Below are 22,862 nucleotides of genomic sequence, written 5' to 3' on the forward strand. Positions count from 1 at the left end.
TGACCTAGATAATCTTCAGTACGATCATTATCAAAATGCGATATGCTAAGTAATTTAAATACAGGGATGATTAGCCAATCAAAGACAAGCAGAGAAGGCTAAGGTTCTCATAAAATTAATATACAATAAAGACCAAATAATCAACATCCCTGAAAATATATAAAAACAGAGTATGTGTATCAATGAACGCAACAATATATAAAGAACTGAACATTCCGAAGCTTGAACTTTACACATTTAAATTTTGGCGGTTATAACCATAATAATTAGACATCATTGGCAAGAACAGTCGATTTATGTTCATCTATATAAACTTTTGTACACTTGGATTAAACTAATCCCTCAAACATGTCTCCTCTTTGACCCATCCTACCTACTTGAGCACATTTTCAGCGTCTGGATACCGCGATTGTGTACTTTAGCGAATTCTCAGTCACGCCATGCACCATATTAGAAATTGACATATTGGACGTTTGCAATAAGGAGGAGGAGTAGATCAAAGTAGTAACAAAGTAAAAGGAATATCTCAAAATGCTACAGCTTTTGGGGATTTGTCCCCCCCCCCCTTTAACCCTACTCGGGCTTCCAAACACATTTCAGTAAAACGCAATTCTTCTCTGGAATGTATTTTTTTACTATAAAATGACTATCAGGGAACATTAGATATCTGAACAGTGAAACTAGTGCAGCTAAAGTACCAATGATACCCACTAGGGCTTAAAGTACACTCGGGAGTCTCTTAATTCCTCTCTCTGACATGTGTTTTCTTGCTTTAAACTCGATCGTAGCTTTGGCGTATCCAGAGGGGTACGGACAGGGGGTAAGGCCCTTCCCCAGCACCAACATTTTTTGGGGGACGCAACGGGGTTGAAAAAAACGAAAATTGACAAAGGAAAAATAAATAGCCATGATGATACTGCAAATGCTACTCGTTGATATAGTACGGCGTAATCTGCTTCTGGTCAGATTTTCCCTCATAGTAGCACACTAACCATATATCGAGATTTCATCGAACAAGTTAACTTTGATTTAGTAATTGATACTCCCAGACAAAGTTCCCTGCGTCGAGTGGTACCGGCTTGTCGTTTCTAATATAAACAACATTTATATTTATGTCACTGATATTTCACCTGCGTATATGCCTGCCTATATACGAACTATTGTGTATTGTAAATGTGTTTCATCGTTAATATCTACAGTACCATAGCAACTGGGAGAATAGCAACACGAGCCTTCTTCCCTCCCCTACCCCTCCCATTCCTTCCCCTCCCCTCCCCTAAATTGTGTTGAAAATTGCTTGCGTTTTATAGAACACGCAAGCAAAGTCGTATGCATAAGAGTTGATGTGATGTAATGATAGCACCGTTTTGCATCTAAGCACTCTTACCGAAACACCTGACAAAAGGAGAGGGGATGATCAGGGGGATACAGTCTGGGGGCCTCGCAATCGTATTGCGGGCCCGGGAAAATATGGAGGGGCTATACAAAAATATGGGATATGTGACCAGTGTAAACAGAGGGACAGGCATTGTCCTCGGGGCCCGACCTGGCTCCCGACGCTCCTACAGTTGAGTGCGAAAGGGTGCTTTCATATCCTCTGCACGCCACTGCGCTATTGCACCATACTATGGTCTAACTGGAGCATTGTAAAGTTTTTGGAATGAAAGAAAAGTGATATTCTCATTTTTCTCAAACAATTTAGAAATTAATTGGACAATATCTAAACCTTTTCATACAAATACAGAGCATTGATGATGACTTTAACTATAACTGAGTTATTCCGTTCATTGAAATCCTGTCTTACTGAAGTCTATCAACAACAAAGAACTGACAGGAACGATCAATTTGAATAGAAAAAACATTGTTTGGTTCTAGAACGGGACTCGAAACACGGACCCTTGCAATCCTAATGTTACTTGTTAGAATCTCGCTCTAGCTCCTTACACTACACACTATTTTGTCAAATTGTTTATAATTTCTTTACCTTGTCCATATTAGTTTAATGAACAGCGGTTTAACGTTTTTTTTTCATAAACGAATCTATAGTTTCTTTTCAAGATATATTCAGAGTTGTAGTTTCATTCACACAGTTGCTTTACAGGCATATTAAGCACATAGGACAAAGTACATCGGAAACTTACAATGGTTTCGTATTAATAGACTTAACTGAGAGCAATGCATATACGTACAGCAGGAACCTTTGAACGTCTGATATGACAGAATAAACACAACAAGGCATAAATATCAGATATGAATTGTATCATCAAATAAAGTCTTTGATTGTGTAAACTATAAAACATGAACTTTGAAACCAGTTACAACTATAGACTGATTCCTACCGATATCTATTTAGCGTCCAGGATCGTATGTTAGAACGTCACATGATGTGCACGACGCCATCTTGTCAATTGGATGTTCTTCATTCCCGTTTCCGTATGTTCTTCTTTCGTGATTTTCATCTGTTATTTTAAGGAATAAAGGATTCTAGACTTAAATTATACTCTGGATGATAAACCTACAAAGCGATGATCGTACTGGTAAGTCACGTACAGCAGACAGCCATGGTGTAAAGCTATATATGTACTGATATACTAAACACGTCATTAATAACACAGGTTATGTACTGATATACTAAACACGCCATTAATAACACAGGCTATGTTAAATGTATGACATCAGCTTACTATATAAACATGGCGTCTTTAAAGCAATTTCAATTCATAAGAATTATAATTCATGTCTGTATATGATCATATTTCAAGGTTGGTTTAAATATTTCATTAATTTGAAGGGAATAATTTAAAGCTCGTGTTAGTCAAACTATTATGATGTAAATCCTGGTTATTTAAAAGTTCATTCATGCAGCTACAACATATCTCTTCCAACCAGAACATATGCTATCCATCCACTTTATTGCTGTCAGACCAGATCATAAATATACTAACAGTGAGTCATGTCGAAACAGACATTTATAATTATAACACTTTCATAGCAGGCCTTGCGCCTTTAGGCTTAGGTCCAACATAAATGAATGCACCGGGATGGAAATCATTAATAGATTTCTCAAGGTATAGGCTTATTTTCAGCTTGCAATTATATGCATGAGATGGATGCATTTGTCTTACTTTCTATCCGTACGGAACATGGAGTAAATCATGTGGGAAGAATATGGACCATTGAATCAGTTTTACTAAGATAAATCATGTGGGAAGTTCATGGAACATGGTATAAGTTTAAAAAAATCTTACCCGGTGGAATGTGGTTATTGTCAGTAAAACCACAGTAAAACGTTACAGTATTCTTCAACTTTACAAACTTCCTGATAATTAGGAATAGTATTAAAACAATAGAATAAACAGATTAAGTTCAAGAATTTAACTGATTTGTAATATTTTTTGTTTTGTATGATAGCAATCACGTGACTGATATTTTTGTTTTATCAGGTGACCAGAACGATGCATGGTACATGTTATTTTACTGAAATTATTAAGGAACCGTTACTATTCTTTTCCTCTGTCCGAGTCTCAGTAGTGCCGCTTAAAGCAGCAGTTTAACTTAGGTTAACAATTTTAACCTGGTAGGCTGATATTATACACAAGTTTGTGTAGTGATAACAGTGGGTCATCTTAAATCTCTCTAATTTCAGAAAATAAAGATTACTGATGGAATAAGTCATCAACTTAACTTCATCCTCAACGATTACACTTCGTCACGTGCGCGCCTTATATTGCTATATTATACACATTAAATACTAAATTGAAAATGTTTTGTTAGTTTTGTCGAATAGGTCGACCTATGCACTTAGATTTGTTCAATCGTTTTCGAGAAGCGGCGAAAATTAATTAGTAAACTACAAGCACAGAGAACCCTGTCTATCTGTTGTCTCTTCTGGTGCTGCCATTCTACGTCTTCCATGTGTCCTGAATAAATATGAGAACCCGGCAACATTACAATATCTACACTCTCTTTTGTCAAATTGTTTATAATTTCTTTCAGTATTTTCATATTTGTTAATAAACAGTGGTAGCACGTTGTTTTCATTTTCGTAATCGAATTTGAGGATTTCTTGTCAAGATATATTCAGATAAACCCGTCATTAATAACATAGGCTATGTACTGATATACTAAACACATCATTAATAACACAGTTTATGTACTGATATACTAAACACTTCATTAATAACACAGGATATTAACTGATGTACTAAACACGTCATTAATTACACATGCTATGTACTGATATACTAAACACGTTAATAATAACACAGGTTATGAACTGATAAACTAAACACGGTATTAATAACACAGGCTATGTACTCATATACTAAACACGGTATTAATAACACAGGCTATGAACTGTTATACTAAACACATCATTAATAACACAGGATATATGTACTGATATAGTAAACGCGGCATTAATAACACATGCTATGTACTGATATGCTAAACACGTTATTAATAACACAGGTTATGTACTGATAAACTAAACACGGCATAAATGACACAGGCTATGTACTGATATACTAAACACGGCATTAATAACATAGGCTATGTACAGTTTTAAGACGTTGCTCTGTAAAACGAACTGACTTGCACATCAATACAAAGTGTTCTTGAACCTTGATCTGAAAAATTAACAGCAACTACAAAACAATGCAGCATTTGAAGATTAACGGAATGATGTCATAATTTAGATTCACTATTTTCCTCATATTAAAAAAAAACAGATTCAATTGGCAAGAGCTGTACTTAGACGACCCCTTTGTCATACGGATATTCTGAAAGCCCATGTCTGTTTTAAATGACATCCGCTTAGGAAAATCATACGTTGTACTTTATGCGTACATGTGGTATCGGGCTTGTTGCTGTATATTATTTTTCACATTTTCACCGTAACGATGATAGTAGGCATCGTGATACACATGTTCGCATATGTCAGTCGCAAGTGTACTGACCATGGAATTTCAACTTCTTTATAATCGGCACACAATCAAAGGAATTTTATGATGTGGTTGAGTTCATTGCTTAACACAGGCAAGGCTATTTACATGAATTTTCCTATTCAATTGACAGGTGGACAAACCTACTTATGGACTCGTAACAACACAATATATGATTATATGAAGACATGAAGGGCAAATCGTAAGTCAGTTTCAGTTGATTTACTTTTCTCTTTAGGTTCAACGAAATGGTAATTCAACATAAGATTAATCCTTGTTAACTTCTTTAACTATCTTGTAAGAGATATTCCGGTGGGTGGATATTACTATTTTTTTAGAATATTACATTATTTGCGCTTAAGTATTTTAATGATTGTAACACGTAGCATAGAGTTAGGCATCATAGGGGTGTTGGTCTGAAAATTGTCTTGGTTTCACTTTGTTATGTACTAATCATTGCACCTCCTAGGAATAGAATATTCTTTCCCAACACATTTTCTTTAACAACATATTGAACCAAACCATATGCAACATCAAAACAATGCAGTATATATCTTGACGGTTAACGGGACGATGTAATTATTTAGATTCCCTATTTTCTTCACATTTTTAAAGAAGAAAAACAGATTCTCGGAAACGATGGGCAGGGGCTGTACTCACACGACTCCTTAACGCTTCGTAGACTGTCTGAAGTAAATCACGTGACAATGGAGCTGAATCCTGATCTTCAAGGTAGTTGCCTTTAACTCTGATTTGCCATTTGCGTATCTTTATTTTCTTTTGGTAAAACATGTAACCTCCTCCCACTCTGTCGTCTTAATAACACATAGAACAGTAACAAAACTGTATTATCAGTAACGAATAAACAATTGAGATGTACGTGTTTCCATGTGTGTCACTAATATATTGTTCGTCACATTTATTAATACATGGTAACAGTTACACATATTGTTTCTGTTTTCTGTTTAGAGAAGAAAATATTTCTGATAGCAGGTCTCAAAAGGACATACAAAGACCAATATGATGCAATTCAACCCCTACCATATATAAAAGATAGACTTTATTGTGTGGACAAGGTCTTTGTAGAAGGGGGCATTGAAGTTTGTCTGGCACCAGAGCTGACGCGAGGCACCGGAGGATCATGGGAACGTTTGGAATCTTACAAAAGTATTTATAATGACTTTCGGTTTAAATCCAAGAGACGCATTATACAAGGAGAGCCCGGGTATGGTAAGTCGACGTTAACCCTTCAGCTGGCCTACGATTGGTGCAATGACGTATCGGATTCCCCGATGAACAATGTAGAAATACTAATTCTTCTTCGGTTAAGACAACTTGGAAGCGTAAAGTCTCTCTTCAGGGCGATTAAGTCATTTCTTCTCTTCCACGAACCCCGTGTTAGCAAAGATGAGATTGAAAAGATAATTCACAGTTGCTCTTCCGTCCACATTATTTTGGATGGATATGACGAGTATCCTGGCAGGGACAGCAATGATAATGACGATGTACACAAGATCATCATGATAGAACTGTTTGCAGACTTTGATGTCAGCTTAACGACAAGATATCTTCCAGAATGTCTTAGAAAAGAAACCAAGAGGGCCAAACTAACAGGATTCGATGACAAAGCTAGGGACGAGTACATTCGCAAGGCTGTAGTAAGTAACAACGATGAGGCAGTGGAAGAAATAAAACAACGGCTCAATGAAAACTCCATCCTTGCTGATCTTTGCCAGGTGCCTCTCATATTCGTGATGTTTGCCCACATGGCTCATGATCAGAGAGACTTCATGAAGTTCAAGTCTGTCACACAATTCTTCAAACACATGATTAGATGTTTTTACGACCATCTGAAACAGAAATTTGGCGACAATAGAAGCAACAAGTTCTATCTTCATGAAATGGAACACCATGAGCTAGACAAAATAGCTTTCGAAGGATTAAACAAGAAAACCCAACAATTGTCATGGATTAAGACTGAATTTCGTCAAAGAGTCGGGCGAGAATCATATGACCAGTATATTTTAATTGGCATTTTGGTCGAAGAAGATGAAGTGAGCGATGATTCTACTGGAGACAATGTGTTGTTTACAACGATGGTCCGTTTTTATCATAAACTATTCTGTGAATGGTATGCAGCCTACCACCTTGCCACTCTTGTAAAGAACGCACACGATCTCTCCGATATGCTAAGGTTCTTAGATCCATTTGATCTTCAGTACCTGTTTAGATTCGCCTGTGGTCTGGATCCCAATGCTGGAAAGAAACTCATCAACCATTTGAAGAGATTACGAGGCGGGGATAAGTTTGCCATCCTCTGTATCCTGGAACAAACTGGTGACGTCAACGACATTATGGATTCGGTGAAAGAGCTTTGCTCGGGTATCGTTAATATAAAGATAGGCGACAGCGCTCTTCTTCAAAGATCGACGACACAGTTGCTGGAGATTGCATCTAAAAATCATGTAAGTTAGCTAATAAATAAACAGCCTTTTACATTTTTTTCCTACACCTAATTTAGGAAGTGTTTGCTATTTTATAATGGTTTTGTTTTCTTTATTCTCAAGTCTATTCACAGTCATTGAAAACTGTATTATTTAAGCCACTTTAAATCATAAAAATTTAGGTTTAAAGAAGACGGATGGTTTTCCTAGCTAATGAATATACAGTGATGTATTGAGGATAATTGCAAATGATGTCACATATTTAAACCAATCAGAATAATTTCTCCATGTGCCAAATTGTGCTTAAACTCTAATCAAACTGATGATGAATTGAGAATATTGAACATATACTTCAACATAAACACATGAAGTTTTAATGTTTGGAATTTCAGATTCTTTTGTTACGAATAAACAGCTAGTCTTCCAAGACTTTAAATAAAAGTTAAATGCTTCAAATGATTGAATTGAACCTGGAACAACAAGCCATATATGTTGGAGGAAATTGTCTAATCGTTTAAGCTACCCCATTAACATAATGTAACATCAGTTATCATTAATACCAATACATGGTCGGTAACCGATAATTTACAATGTGGTGATCGAAACAGTCATTTGGCAGTTCTTCTGTCAAAATAAAACTGTATATTTGAACTAAAAGAGCCAAAAAAGTACAACAATTAAGAAAGTATAAGTTCACACATTGCATGGAAAAGCATTCATTAAAATATGTTGATGACATATTAGTGATGTCACTGATATAGTAATACATCATCATCATTCCTGGTCGTCTGACATTACTAATTCAAATTGAAAAAGAATCGTATGTTAATACATGGTATGGTATGGTAATACATATCAGGAAATGTTGAGAGAGGTGAATGATCAAAGTGTATTCTTTGTAATGAAATATGTAGCCTGTTATCTTCTCAACAGTATTACTAGCAGTATTTAGTATGATTGATATTTAACAAATACTTAGGTACATGTGGAACATTTCATCATACGTATATATATATATATATATATATATATACACACGCATGATGAAATGTTCCACGTGTTGGATAGAGATAATAGTGGAAACGATAAGGACAACATGTAATGCCTTTAAATCCAACATAATATTTAGAATAAATATAACTACACGCTACACAAATTTTCGGACACCCTGGTCTTTCGTCAGGTGTATAAAGAGTGATTGAAATCACGTTAGTCTACCGTAAGCCCAAGACTGCTCAAAGTGCTTGAACCCTGAAACAAAAGCCATATCCCTATTGAGACCATGACATTAATGTAGTAACAACCCTTGCAAGGAGTGTAGTGTATGGTCATCGAACCATACTAATGTAATAACAACCCTTGCTGGGGGTGTAGTGTATGGTCATCGAACCATACTAATGTAGTTACAACCCTTACAGGGGCTGTAGTGTATGGTCATCGAACCATACTAATGTAGTAACAACCCTTACAGGGAGTGTAGTGTATGGTCTTTGAACCATACTAATGTAGTAACAACCCATACAGGGAGTGTAGTGTATGGACATTGGACCATACTAATGTAGTAACAACCCTTACAGGGAGTGTAGTGTATGGTCATCGAACCATACTAATGTAGTAACAACCCTTACAGGGGCTGTAGTGTATGGTCATCGAACCATACTAATGTAGTAACAACCCTTACAGGGAGTGTAGTGTATGGTCATTGAACCATACTAATGTAGTAACAACCCTTACAGGGGGTGTAGTGTACGGACATTGCACCATACTAATGTAGTAACAACCCTTACAGGGGCTGTAATGTATGGTCATTGAACCATACTAATGTAGTGTCTGTGTAGACTCAAGCCATGCAAGGCGCTATCACCGATAGAGTTGCCTGGTGCAGGGAGATGTCACTGACAGCGAGAGGTTTATGTTATTAACACACTGTTACAAAAACGTATTCTTATCGTAGAATACCGGCAGCCAGGACGCCTGCGTTAAGTCGCAATTTAACAGAAGTTCGTGAAAAACAGTTCGTCGTTCTTAAACGAATACATTAGAACCGTGAATCAAAAAGTAAGAGTTATTTCTGTAAAGGAATAACTTCTCTCCTGTTAACGATTCCTACTGTTATCAAAGTTTGTCGAATTTTTTACTTCTATTGCAATTAATTCTTCAGTGGCCACCCATTTAGTGTAAATTAAAACCGACACGCTTCAATGTGTGTACTTTTCTAAGTAAATACACCAAGAAAAGAACCTGGGCACGAAAACTAAACTACCGAACGACTGATCCGCTCTCAACCATAGTCCCCTTGCATAGAGACTGTGCCTGTGTGATCTCCGTCGGGTGTGTATCACCATTCCCCTCGAAAGGGAACACCTAATTATTATACGTTTAATTTTAGTTTAAGTAAATGCTTCAGAGCTAAGTCAACTACATATACCGACTTTGTGTATTTGAGAAAATAGTGAACACTGTGACGTTAATTTTAGCCAAAACAACAACAGTTTTTAACCAGTAAACACATGGTTTGATATCAAATGAAGTAACTCTACCAACTTTTAAATTAATTAGAAACATGATGCGCATAATTCAACACAGAAATCTGCACCAAACGAGAATATAACCCGCATAATTTTGGTAGCACTTTTTTTATATTAATTTGCAAATTGAACAGTGTCCGATGTTTGTTAGTTGATACAGAACGGTGATAACTTGTAATTGTGCATTCATGCAAAGGTGTCATAATACCCACTATTAAAGACAAATTAATCATTATTGGCGTCATGCAGTTTATAATGCATTCAACTGTTATTCTATACAACCAATGGTGGATGTTAATCAACAATATAAAGGCACTGTTGTATGTCCATAACGTCTTATTTTCAAAATGTCACTATTAATTTACAGGGTCTGTTTTGTCGTCGAGAAAGCTCCCTGCTATAATTAGACAGCTTTTACAGAGAGAGAGAGAGAGAGAGAGAGCTCCCTGATGTTGTTAGGGAGCGGTCACAAACATAGCTCCCTAATATTAATAGGAGTTGTCACAAAGACGGTTGCCTGGTGTAATTAGGGAGCTGTCTCAGAGAGGTCCTTGGTATAATTAGGGAGCTGTTACAGAAAGAATTCCCTGGTATTATTTGAAAGCTGTCACAAACAGAGCTCCCTAGAATTAATATGAGCTGTCAAAAAGACGGTTCCCTGGTATAATTAGGAAGCTGTCACAGAGAGGTCCAGGGTATAACTAGGCAGCTAGTGCAGAGAGTAATCCCTGGCATTTTTAGTGAGCTGTAACAAAAGAGCTCCCTAGAATTAATATGAGCTGTCTAAAAATGGGCTCCCTGGCAAAATTAGGGAGCTGTTACAGAGATAACTCCCTGGTATTATCAGGGAGCTGTCACAAACAGAGCTCCCTGATATTAATATTAGCTGTCACAAAAAAGGATTCCCTTGTATAATTAGGGAGCTGTCAGAATGGGTGCACCCTGGTGTAATTAGGGAGCTGTCACGGAGGGAGGTCATTGGTGTTACACTTAGCCCCCGTCATTATCAATGTTTCGTTTTTGTTGCGTAGAAGTATAGAATACGCGAATATAGCATTGTACTGGATCAAAGTATTAATAGATAACAATATCAGCTGATCAGTGATACGGTAAACTGTTTGTTTGTTATGTAAATATCTAGTGATGGTTTCTGGAAGGCTAAATAAATACTATGAATTGTGTAACATAAGTGACTTTTAGTGCGCGATGATGGATGTGATGTTTGAGTTTTTAATCAATATTCTCATTTGTATCGGCGTTACAAGGGAAATATGAAAATAATTTTACCCATTCCCCTCTCCCACGAACATAACATGCTTTGTATTGTCTCAAATGTTCTTTACCACTGCAGGTACAAAACAGAAATGCATATATTACACATACAGGTTGTATTTGCAGAGACCAAATATTGGAATATCACTCATTTGTGCATATTCCTCAATCGTTTATCAGCTCTTAATTATAATTATGTAATGTTTTATTGCAGATCCTCAAAGTGCTTGTCTGGTTTCAACATTCTTGGTGTAATTGTTGTGGTTAATTGTGACATATTAGGTTAAATTGATTTTTTTCCTGTAAAGGTGGAGGATGGTGAAAGATGTAACAACGGATTGTTAGAAATAGCTGAATTATACCATTATACCATTGTAATCACTACAGAGGTATTATCTAGGCAGAGTGGTAATGAAGGTTAGGTGCGGTTGCCGAAAGACCCCTGGTTAAAAAATCTTCCTTTAATAAGATAAATGCAATATGAAATGTATAAAGAATGAGACATAACATTACCATTATATCTAAGATACAATGTGAATGTACGTCATAATTAACACATGGGATTAAATGCATACAATAGCATACAGACTTTACTTTATTAGTATGATGAATTATAAATAAGTTATGAAAATATACTCGATCTTTTATATTAAGTTTAAGACGAAGCATTTAAACAAAAAAGGAACTTTAATACCTTGATCTACAGAGTCAAATAAACGTTAAAGGGCGTAGGAACCGGGGGGGCTGGGGGCGCCAGCCCCCCCCCAGTGAAAAATATGGTGGGCGGAAGTATGATTCCGCCCCCCCCCCCCGGCCCCCGCTTCGCAAGTCAGAAAACCCCTTTTTCATTTCCAAATGAGAAAAAACTCATTTGGAGCACCAAATTGCATCTAAGGCCAGGTGAATATTCAAAATTATTTACAAAATGGAGTGGGTGTTGAAGTGTGCTATATTGCACCAAATTGCATCTGAGGCCACCTGGAAATGCAAAAAAAAATCCAAAGGGGAGGGGGACATCCCCTCCCCAAGGCCGGGCATCAGTCTCCAGTCCCCCACTCAAAAGTACCTTCCTACGCCACTGTAAACGTTGTTATTAACAATGAACAAATTAAGATTCAACCATGACATTACCAGATATTTAGAAGACCAACAAAACAATAAAATCCATTTAGAAATCGATTGATGGCTTTTGAAAGGTCCAATACACCCTAGAAATATCTACCAGACAGGGGAGGAGAAGGTGATATTTCATTCAGAATTTACAACCGTTCTAGTTATTGTAGTGCGCATGCACGCTACATGTATTGAGAAAACTAGCCCGCTCCATCATCCGCATGGCTAGCTTGTGAATGCCGGCTGAACATACACTCTTCATAGCAATCACAAACTCACAGGTTTGCCACGCAGGAAAAAATCCAGACCCAGATTAGCAAAGAACTGTTGCGGCAAACAGTTAATTCTGCACTGGCACACGTAAAGAACAAAGATCCCCCTGAGTAGAATACTTCTTCAAAACAATACGTAAAATTCTCTACTTTGGTTCGAAATTCTCGAATTGAACAAGATAGGTAACAGTTGAACGTATTTGATTTGAAAAACATCTTGCAAACAAAGTCGCCAGCAACAAATGTTAATCGTATTTTTAGGCAGCGACTCGCGATCGGTGTTATTTGCACAAACAGCTAACCCGTAATGGTATGGTATTATATAATACACACTACACAGTCACAGTTTCCACAGCTAGCTGCTCTGTACGCAGGCCTATATGGCGTATATGACATGTCTTGAATTATGAATCAGGGCCAGGAAATCGACCAAGGATTTTTTAATACACCGGAGGGTGTTACATTTGCTCAATAATAGACTAGTTCTACATTGTATTCGTTAGATTAATCATGCATCAGGCCTTCGGTGTAAATCACCGTATGTTCGTAAAATTTCGCTAACTAGGCGAGGATCATAGAATTTGAAGTAGGGAGAATGACGTCATGCGATATATACCGAAGCCACTCATCGTACTAGTGGCGCTTTGCTTGTACGAGAAGACAATAACGGAGCGTAATACAAACACTAACTCTTTGACATAACTAAAGTGATAAAGTTGACATTAATCACTCGAAATGGTGATATCGTGCGCCGCATTTGGATGCCAAAAATGTGGCAGTAGTCTGTAGTTCCTAGGTAATTCTTAGGAAGCGATAGTAGAAGCAATTACATAGGTATCTTATTACTTTAGTAGCGTCGTCTGCTCAGCAGCTGTATTAATATTCACTGAACCCTGGATATAGTTAGCCTAGGCCCTAGACCGGCTACGGATGCGATATGACTAAAGCCTAATGACAAAAATGTTAACACCTCATTTTACTTAAAGCTGTATCCCTAACGATAGATCAACATGCCAGAATAACATGAGATGACGGTTATGATGTCCTGGGCTTATCACTTACAATGTAATACTAGGAAAATAGGTTACTATACCCACTTTGCAACATTAAACTGGAAACTACATGCACAGGCTAATATGGAAGTATTACACTAAGGCTATAGGTGTGTGCTGTAACTGGGTGGGGAGGACGGAGGCATGCTTTTTCACGGCATTTTTCAGGGACAACTATATGACACTATTTGAGTGGATCACTAAAATAATACAAGCAGGATGAAATGTTTGCCATATGCCTCTCAGATACCGGAAATGACACTTTCCATACAATGAAAGTTGCACAAACACTCCACTTACTCGAGTCATTTGAGGAGAGAAAAAAATGTTTTCAAAGTTGGTTCTTACGTCAGGAGTATATATAGTACTTAACACTCTGGTCGCAATAACATGTCTCTGTTGTGCAAAGTACACCTACTCTTTCGAAAAACGGGTAAAATCAAATTCAGTCTTACAAATGATCTGGCTTTTTGGCGTACACTGCAAAGCGCCTTCATTATATTTCAAGGCTTCACTGCTTAAACAAGCGGCGATAAACTGTGTCAGCATTCTTCCTAATTCAATTTCTATGACGAGGATACAGTAACGTTACCATGTTGTTCAAGATGACCAATCAGTGTCCAGGACAGGTATTCTCTGTCAGGTCCGGAACATGCGTGAGTCGTTCTTTGACAACCGTTAATGAGCTTGGTTGTCCGGATAATATGTGATGGTGTAGACCTAACTTCTTAGCTATATGTCAGGTGATTGCTAGTTAGAGTACTGTTAAGAAATATATCCAACCTTTGGTCTACGTTAAAGGACCAAACGCCGAACTCATTTATTCGTGACCGACATAACGTCAAAAAGGTTGCGGTAATGAAGACCCCTCCATTGAATATCAACAACTAACTAAATTACTTCAATACTTACTTCAATGACACGTATTTGTCCACAGTTGTTCTATAGTTATTTGGAAATTTGATCACATATGCAGACTGGATGTAACATTTACCTTCCATACACGACATCCGTGTATGTGGCTTTTACTGATTTTGTGTATCAAGGGTGACCGGACAACTCTCCCTGGACAATTACCCCCCGGAGAATTACCTCTCTGGACAAGTACCCCCGGACAATTCCCACCCAGATAATTACCACCCGGACAATTCCAATCCCAGAAAACTCCCCCCACCCCCGGACAAATCCTTTCCACTATGCCTTCAACAGTCGACTCCCCACCGGACAATTACCCTCGGATAATTACCCTCCGGGACAATTTCCCTCCTGGGCAATTTCCTCCGGACAGTTGGCCCACAGATAATTGTCAATCGGGAGAACCCAATTGGGACGATTTTGTAACGCTACTTACCAATAAAAACTGTGCGTGTGTACGATAGTGTTTTATAGTAGCACAACCAACAGGCCCAACTCACCTGAGAAAAAGATAATCGCGAGGTTACTGATACGAACAATGTGTATCTTTGTGCGGATATATTGATTTATTTCCGTTTTCTGTGTGTTAACCAAGGCTGCCCTGTAGAGAGTGACTTTTGCTTCATTATTCCACATACAGGTGTGAGATATTGGTATACTTTGGTCTACTTACATAGAGCTCTGAATTACCTCTTTCGTCCTGTCACGCTACCAATGTAATACTTTTGCAATGTAGTAAAACATATGAACACCGTTGAATTGAAAAGCTTAAATAGCAAAACGACTGTATTTTAGGAGACAAAGTACCAAAACACTTTTTTTGTTTCGCGTGCATTGTGTATACTATAGCTACTATGAAAATATTTTGGGCGTCAAGTTAGTAAATTTGTGGAAAATAGATTTGGCTCGCTTCGCGCGCACTAGCCGCATTGTTGCTGTGAGAATTATTTACTCTTTCCACATGCATGTTAGCTGGATTACCTTAACATTTTCTGCCCACTTCGCAGTCACGCATGTGTGTGTCTGTCTTCGTTTTAGTGACGCCAGCTTGTAATCACGATAACTGATGCAAGATCCGATCGGTCTCATATACTTGGTGGGTATGTTACCAATAGTGAGTAGATGGTCCCTATCGTTTTTGGGGGCCAATCTCATTAATATTCATAAGTAGACGGACTCCTTATCTCGGCAACCGAATGGCCGATTTTGTTCATGCTTGTTTAGTGGCATTGGTGGGAGGTGCCGAGGGGCGGAGCCAAATGTAATTTCGTTGAAAGATGCTCGTAATCACTCTTAGTCAATGACGCAGGGTTTGATCATTCCCATACTTGGGTGGTGGATTACCCAGAGTGAGTAAGTATTCCCTATTGTTTGTAGTTCCAATCTCATTAATATTCCTGAGTGGGCGGGGCCACGAACAATTTCTTTAAATGCTAATATCTCGGCAACCGTCTTTCCGATTTTGTTCAAACTTCTTTGGTGGCATTGGTGGGAGGTGGGGAACATGTGTAGGTTATAAACCTACTTCATCTCATCAATATTCATGAGGGGCGTGGCCAAATGTGATATCGCTGAAAATTGCTCAGAATCACTTTTTGATTCCTTGCCAGAGGCAAAAGGAAGATGTGCAGGCATGCATGTATGTGTGTCTGTGACGCCTATTGTAACCACTCTAAGTGGATGACGCAAGTTCAGATCGCTATAATACTTCGGCGGTGGATTACCCATAGTAAACAGATGATTCTTATTGTTTTTGGTTAAAGTCAAATGTCACCTTAGGTCAACAGAGGTAGGTCAAACAATTATATCTGGCCTCAAATCCAAAGGCAATGAATCACGAAGCTCTAGACTCTTGTGCGTGAAAAAAAAATACTGATGGTGTTTGTTTATGCAACAGTATCATGTAGACTATTATACTGTTTATCATCTTTGTGATATCTGTTTTACAAGCTATTTGAAAGGATTGCCTAGCAAAGAACCAGTGGCATAGTTAGGGGGCGCAATGGTATAGGGGCGCCCAAATGTGGTTTGGGCCCGTATAAACTGAACTAAAAATGTTGACATGGGGCGAAGTTTGCCATCCCTGCCCCGATCGCCATTAATGCCCAATACGCTACTACAAACAATTGAAGTCTACTATTATTCAAATCTGGATTTAACCATTGACCACACTAAATATAATATCATATCGTCTCTGCTTAAAACAGCCTGATTTCGTTCAATCGGCCTCATTTTTTAGTTTTGATCACGTCACATTGAGTCATATCTAGGTTTTGACGTTATAGGTACAAACCTGTCAACCTGTTTGACTCCAAAATAGGGAGAATAACATTTTTCTGGGCCAAAAAACGGGGAGAACAAGGGGAAAATAGGGAGGTTGGTAATTTTCAACTGAAATGATATAAATACTCCTAAATAAGTATAGTCTTCTTATGCAATACAGTGAGAGAATCATCCAATCAGTGTTTCTTGTTGTAGTTTACAGTAGCTCACTTCGCTTTCTACAGGGTTTCTGTAGTTGGCTTCCATTTGAAACAGGGAACAGTGGACTCTGGGTACTGTGACTGTGACTTAATGGCTACTATGTTAGATAGAGTCCCATCAAACTTGAGGCTTGACCGACTGTCTGTCTTGTTCTTGCGAACTACACTGAATATAACCTTTCCTGTTCATAGTTACTGTGGGGAATTACTAAGCATAGGACTAATTGTTGGCTATTTTCAGAAATGTCGCAAGTGTAGAACATAAAAAAAACCGGGAGAATAGAATATGAAACCGGGAGGCCGGGAGATTCGGGTAAAAACCGGGAGTCTCCCGTTTTTTACCGGGAGAGTTGACAGGTATGTAGGTACGTCAAAGTGTATTTTCAATGAGCTACTTTGATTGTTTGTGGTCATGTTTCTATCTTCCTGTAATATATGTTGAGGGTATAAAAACCAATCGTTAATGAGCTGTTACAGAGCCTCAAAATAATTGTTGGCGTCCATTTTGAATTCATGTTAATTGGATATAATATTCAGTGGGGACACGACAACAATATGAAAAAAAAGGAAATCTCCTGTTGCAGTTAGTTCTAGGTTCACTTCCATTTTTAATGAACTAAAAGCCTAAACCCTGCCTACATCGGCTGCCCATCAATCGTCGAATTTCCAAGGAGGGGATTGTCCTGGTGAATTTGTCCGGGGGGGGGGGGTTGTCCGGGGGAAGTTGTCATAGTTGGGAATTGTGCGGAGTGGGAATTCTCCGAGGGGGGGGGGGTAATCGTCAGGGGAATTCGTCCAGTGGGGAGTTGTCCGGGAACCGTATCAAGTATTATCATATGCCGTTTATATAAACAGAATGAAACATATAAGGTGCTGTTAGCTTCAGAATATTATTTCGTTATCTGTTTTAGGAAAGGCCAATTATTAGGGACAATATATTTGTATCTTAATTGCCCTTTACAGGTACCCTAAGAAGTTCATTGGGACGCATCTAAAATATGTCCCTCTTTTTGAAAAAAAAATGCATCTTGTTATCCGTCTTTTTAATACCAGATGATTTAATACGTAATGGAACTGAAACATCTTATCTTCAATCTTAAAAAGATATCTAGTCATATATCGTAATAATGATAGTATCAACTAAGTACGATATCACGGGGCAAACTTCTTATAATCTTTATATTTAAAATAAAATAAAACTGTTAATAAACTGCTTATCCACTAGAGAGCTTGTGTAAGAAAATGTTTAAAATTATGTTGGTCTGACGTTTTGATCCTAACAGGATCTACTTCAGAGGCTAAATGACAAGTGGTCATTTCGATCCTACTAGGATCGAAACGTCAGACCAACTTACCTTTACACGATCTTTGTATTTGTTTGTTGTGTAAACAGTGACTGTCATACAACGGTAGTAAAGTACGTTATAAATTTAGTTTATGGTACAGGCCAAGTAAATAGCTATAACAATAGGCAAGCAAGTTCCTGATTACGAAAGGTAGGTTAGCTGTGAAAAGATGTTAATATTTATATAGTAAGTTATGAAAACGAAGGTAGATACGAAAATAAATATATTCATATTAAGAACTAAAAACAAACAGAATTGAAAGAACAGAAAGCCTTGTTATTTGAAATGTCCCCTTTTCTCATGATCCGATATGTAACAAGTGAAACACGTTTCGTTTTCTGTTATGGAAATCACTGGTTTATACGACTGAAAACGTCTATTGCTTTAATAATTTATAATCAAGTTACTATGGGTGACACGTTATTGATTTAATTTTACTGTTAGCTGAACTTTGAGCTGAATTTATCACAGTGTTTTCATCAAGCCAATGTTTGTCAAGTCAAGTCAGTGGCGTAGGAAGGTACTTTTGAGTGGGGGGGGGGGGGCTGAAGACTGATGGCCGGCCTGGGGGAGGGGTCTAAGGGAGGGGGTGTCCCCCTCCCCCTTTGGATTTTTTTGGCATTTCCAGGTGGCCTCAGATGCAATTTGGTGCAATATAGCACACTTCAACTCCCACTCCATTTTGTAAAGAATTTTGCATTTTCACCTGGCCTTAAATGCAATTTGGTGCTCCAAATGAGATTTTTTCTCATTTGGAAATGAAAAAGGGTTTTTCTGACTTGCGGAGCGGGGGTGGGGGGCGGAATGATACTTCCGCCCCCCATATTTTTCACTGGGGGGCTGGCGCCCCCCCCAGCCCCCCGGTTCCTACGCCCTTGAGTCAAGTCACAAGTCTTTCGCTCATGTCAAGCGTATAACATAACAGCAGCTTATATAGTCATTCTAGACGTAAGCCTAATGATAATCAACGACCGATGTTTAACGAGACATCTTTATCAAGTGCTTCGGGTCCTGTGAATGACGTGTTTCAGTGAGCTCTTGTTACAATGCTATGGAGGCTACTCTTTTCTACAACAGTAATCATATACACTGGGCAGCAACTGAAGTAATATTGTACCGTTATGGAGGGCAGGAGTAGAGGGGTAGCTAGGGGAATAGGCCCTCAAGTATTTGTCTGCCACCCCCAGTCATACACACTGGGCAGTAACTGAAATTTAGTGTAAAACCGGTGTACGTTTACTCTCTTAATACGCAAATATAATGTTAATACAAAATCAAAGATTTACTTACTCTGTACAGAGACTAATCTTGTATCATAATGGAGGGCAGGGGAGGAGCAGAAGGGTCTATACGGCAATAGGCCCTCAAATATTTGTCTGCCACCCCTTGAAATTATCGAAACTGGAATAGAGATAAACATTATAGTATGAAACATTATTGCCTAGGTCTCCTTTTTTCTGTTGGTTTTATCTGTACCAGGTGTTAACATCCGCTCCAACTGTTATTACCAAGTACGCAATATAATATCTGAGGGTTGCTCAGAAGGAACATTGATCCCAGATTTTTTTTGAAACATTCTTGGTCGAATTAACCCTGCTTATACCTCGACTTTTGACTATTATTTTCGAAAACAAAAACGATTTTATATCTTGACATTTTGTGGTTATATTTCTGATATTTGATTTTTCTTATAGAACAATTTAGACTGATATCGCAACTTTCCACGCTTTATAGAAATCGTAACGTTTGTCATGAAGTTTTGACGATTATCTCGAAAAAACCTGGTGTCCTCGACACTGAAGAATGTCTTCATCTAACAAGTGAACTAAGGAAGATGTGATGATCAGGCGCGGCGGAACGGGAAAATTATTGGGGGGGGCTAATGTGTGGAGACTGTCTAAGCGGAGCGCCACCATCGGTTGGCGCGGAGCGTACAAGAAAATTTTGGGTTTTTCAATACCCCAGATGGCCGGAAACGGCACTTCCCGATTGTTTCATGCTGCGAATACCTAGCCCTAAAATATGGGTCTCAAGCCTGCAATTTCTCAGATTGCACGTAAAAATCTGTAAAAACATTGTAATCTGTATATTCGATGGTGTTTTAAGAGAGTAGCTATTACTCGTAGTGTACTCGCAAAGACGTTTTTGAGTGTAGTAAATTACTACTTGCCAGTGGCGTAGGAAGGTACTTTTGAGTGGGGGGCTGAAGACTGATGGCCGGCCTGGGGGAGGGGTCTAAGTGGAGGGGGTGTCCCCCTCCCCCTTTGGAATTTTTTGCATTTCCAAGTAGCCTCAGATGCAATTTGGTGCAATATAGCACACTTTAACACCCACTCCATTTTGTAAACTTAATTTTGTATTTTCACCAGGCCTTAGATGCAATTTGGTGCTCCAAATGAGATTTTTTTTCTCATTTGGAATGAAAAAGGGGTTTTCTGACTTGCGAAGCGGGGGGGCGGAATGATACTTCCGCCCCTCCACATTTTTCACTGGGGGGCTGGCGCCCCCCCCCAGCCCCCCAGTTCCTACGCCCTTGCTACTTGCAATTAAATGCAATACTTAAATAAATGTCATAAGAAAAAACAGAAAGCATTTCTTAATGTCAACAAATGGGTAACAAGTATGCATTGAAAAATATGGTAAATATTGGGCGGGGGGGCTTATCATGCATTTGCCCCCTCAACTTTTTCATTGGGGGGCTGAGCCCCCCAAGCCCCCCGGTTCCGCCGCCACTGGTGATGATCCCCATCCCTCTTCTTCCCTCCGGCCTCCCCTTCCGACTCATACACCTCCCTTTGACACTCCAGGTATTCAGTCATTCGGTACAACGAATATCACCTTTGTGTTATTATACTAATTCACGTCACAAGAACACTCCGTCTTCAACGCAATCCAATTCCATGATATTAAACTACTGCGTGTACATGGCTATGCACTGAATGTAAGGAAAGATAGAACAAACGGAAGCAGGACACTTCGCCCAACAACCAATTCGCCCAACTGCCATTTCGCCCAACCTTACCATTTCGCCCAACCAGCCTGGTCATTTCGCCCAACCAGCCTGGTCATTTCGCCCAACCAGCCTGGTCATTTCGCCCAACCAGCCTGGTCATTTCGCCCAACCAATCTGGTCATTTCGCCCAAACTTGAATAAATATGATATTTCAAAAGGAAACGTTCGGGAATCGTTAACGTTACAGGATACGAACCGAATACAAAGGAAACTTGAGGATTGATCAGTGTGTTAGGGGTTAGGTTTGATAGTAAACGTTCGAATATTAAGGAAACTTGAAGTCCTTTACTTTCTATAACTTTAGTAAGGAAACGTTCGGGAATTTTTAACGTTACAGGATACGAACCGAATATTAAGGAATCTTGAGGATGGCTCAGTGTTTTATGGGTTAGGTTTGATAGGTTTGATATATTAAACGTTCGGGAATTGTTAACGTTACGGGATACGAACCGAGTACTAAGGAAACTTGAAGTCGTGGTTAAATTGATGTATACATATGTGATAACATATGTGGTTACATTGATAAAGTGGTTACATTGATTAAATATAGTAATTCAATATTACAGACGGGTTTATATATTTTTTTCAATTTAATAAGGAAACGTTCGGGAATTGTTAGTCAGTAGGATGGATCAGTGTTTTAGGGGTTAGGCTTGATAGGTTTTTATGAAGACCGATTCCCCTTTGTTTGGATAATAATATAACTTCCCATTGTATGCGTTAACGCCTAAAGTGGTGTAATCCTCCCATAAAACCCGAAATAACTGCTCAGACTCCGATCGATATCCAGCGGACCTCACTATTTTATTTACCTATTACGAAGTAACCTAACCCAAAATAAATCAAATTGAACTAGTGGAATAGAAAAAGTAATATTATTCTGACTGAATATTAGTAAAAATAAGGTTGGGCGAAATGACCAACACGGTTGGGCGAAATGACCATGCTGGTTGGGCGAAATGACTATGATGGTTGGGCGAAATGACCAGGCTGGTTGGGCGAAATGACCAGGCTGGTTGGGCGAAATGGCAGTTGGGCGAAATGGTTGTTGGGCGAAGTGACTAGAAAGCTAATCATCAACCAGATACATACACATGAGAGGGTATAAATACATCTTATTCAGTGAATTATGGTTTAAATTACCTTTCGCGTAAATGTTCTGTATGTAAAGGCGAACATGAATTATGAATGGTTGGGTATAAGTCATAGACATAACCGAATTATACAGTCGCTGGCCCATACATCATACAAAGTTCACTAATATATTGGTCACTCAGCCGCTTGAGGAATTCTTTAAAAGAAAAAGAAAACGTAAATACCTTGTTCTGCAGAGTAAAATTGGTTATTAATCAGGAAAAAAAGATTCAACCATAGCAGTACCATTTATGTCGGACACCACCAAGAAAACCAATTAAATCCCTTTATAAATCGAGTGATTGCCTCTGAAGGAAGGTCCATTACACCCTAGCAATCCCTACCTA

General features: G+C 38.5%; 3 protein-coding genes across 5 annotated transcripts in view; all 3 read left to right on the forward strand.

Moving 5' to 3' along the window:
* Window positions 1–22,862, forward strand: part of LOC139970032 (uncharacterized) — a 445,342-nt gene that overhangs the window by 263,214 nt on the left and 159,266 nt on the right. The gene's annotated exons all lie outside the window — the stretch shown is intronic.
* The window catches only part of LOC139970009 (NLR family CARD domain-containing protein 4-like), a 261,218-nt gene that overhangs the window by 135,911 nt on the left and 102,445 nt on the right, over window positions 1–22,862 (forward strand). The window lies entirely within an intron of this gene.
* Window positions 2,299–22,862, forward strand: part of LOC139970046 (uncharacterized) — a 320,960-nt gene continuing 300,396 nt past the window's right edge. Inside the window, exons 1-3 of one of the 3 annotated variants that reach the window (XM_071975647.1) lie at window positions 2,299–2,537; window positions 5,559–5,675; window positions 5,913–7,408. In XM_071975647.1, coding sequence (XP_071831748.1) covers window positions 2,507–2,537; window positions 5,559–5,675; window positions 5,913–7,408 — 1,644 coding nt within the window. In that variant the 5' untranslated portion in view covers window positions 2,299–2,506. The remainder of the gene's footprint in view (window positions 2,538–5,558; window positions 5,676–5,912; window positions 7,409–22,862) is intronic. The other 2 variants (XM_071975646.1, XM_071975650.1) reach the window with 2 other exon arrangements.

The sequence above is a fragment of the Apostichopus japonicus genome, chromosome 7, assembly GCF_037975245.1.
Source record: "Apostichopus japonicus isolate 1M-3 chromosome 7, ASM3797524v1, whole genome shotgun sequence".
NCBI classification, from domain to species: domain Eukaryota; kingdom Metazoa; phylum Echinodermata; class Holothuroidea; order Aspidochirotida; family Stichopodidae; genus Apostichopus; species Apostichopus japonicus.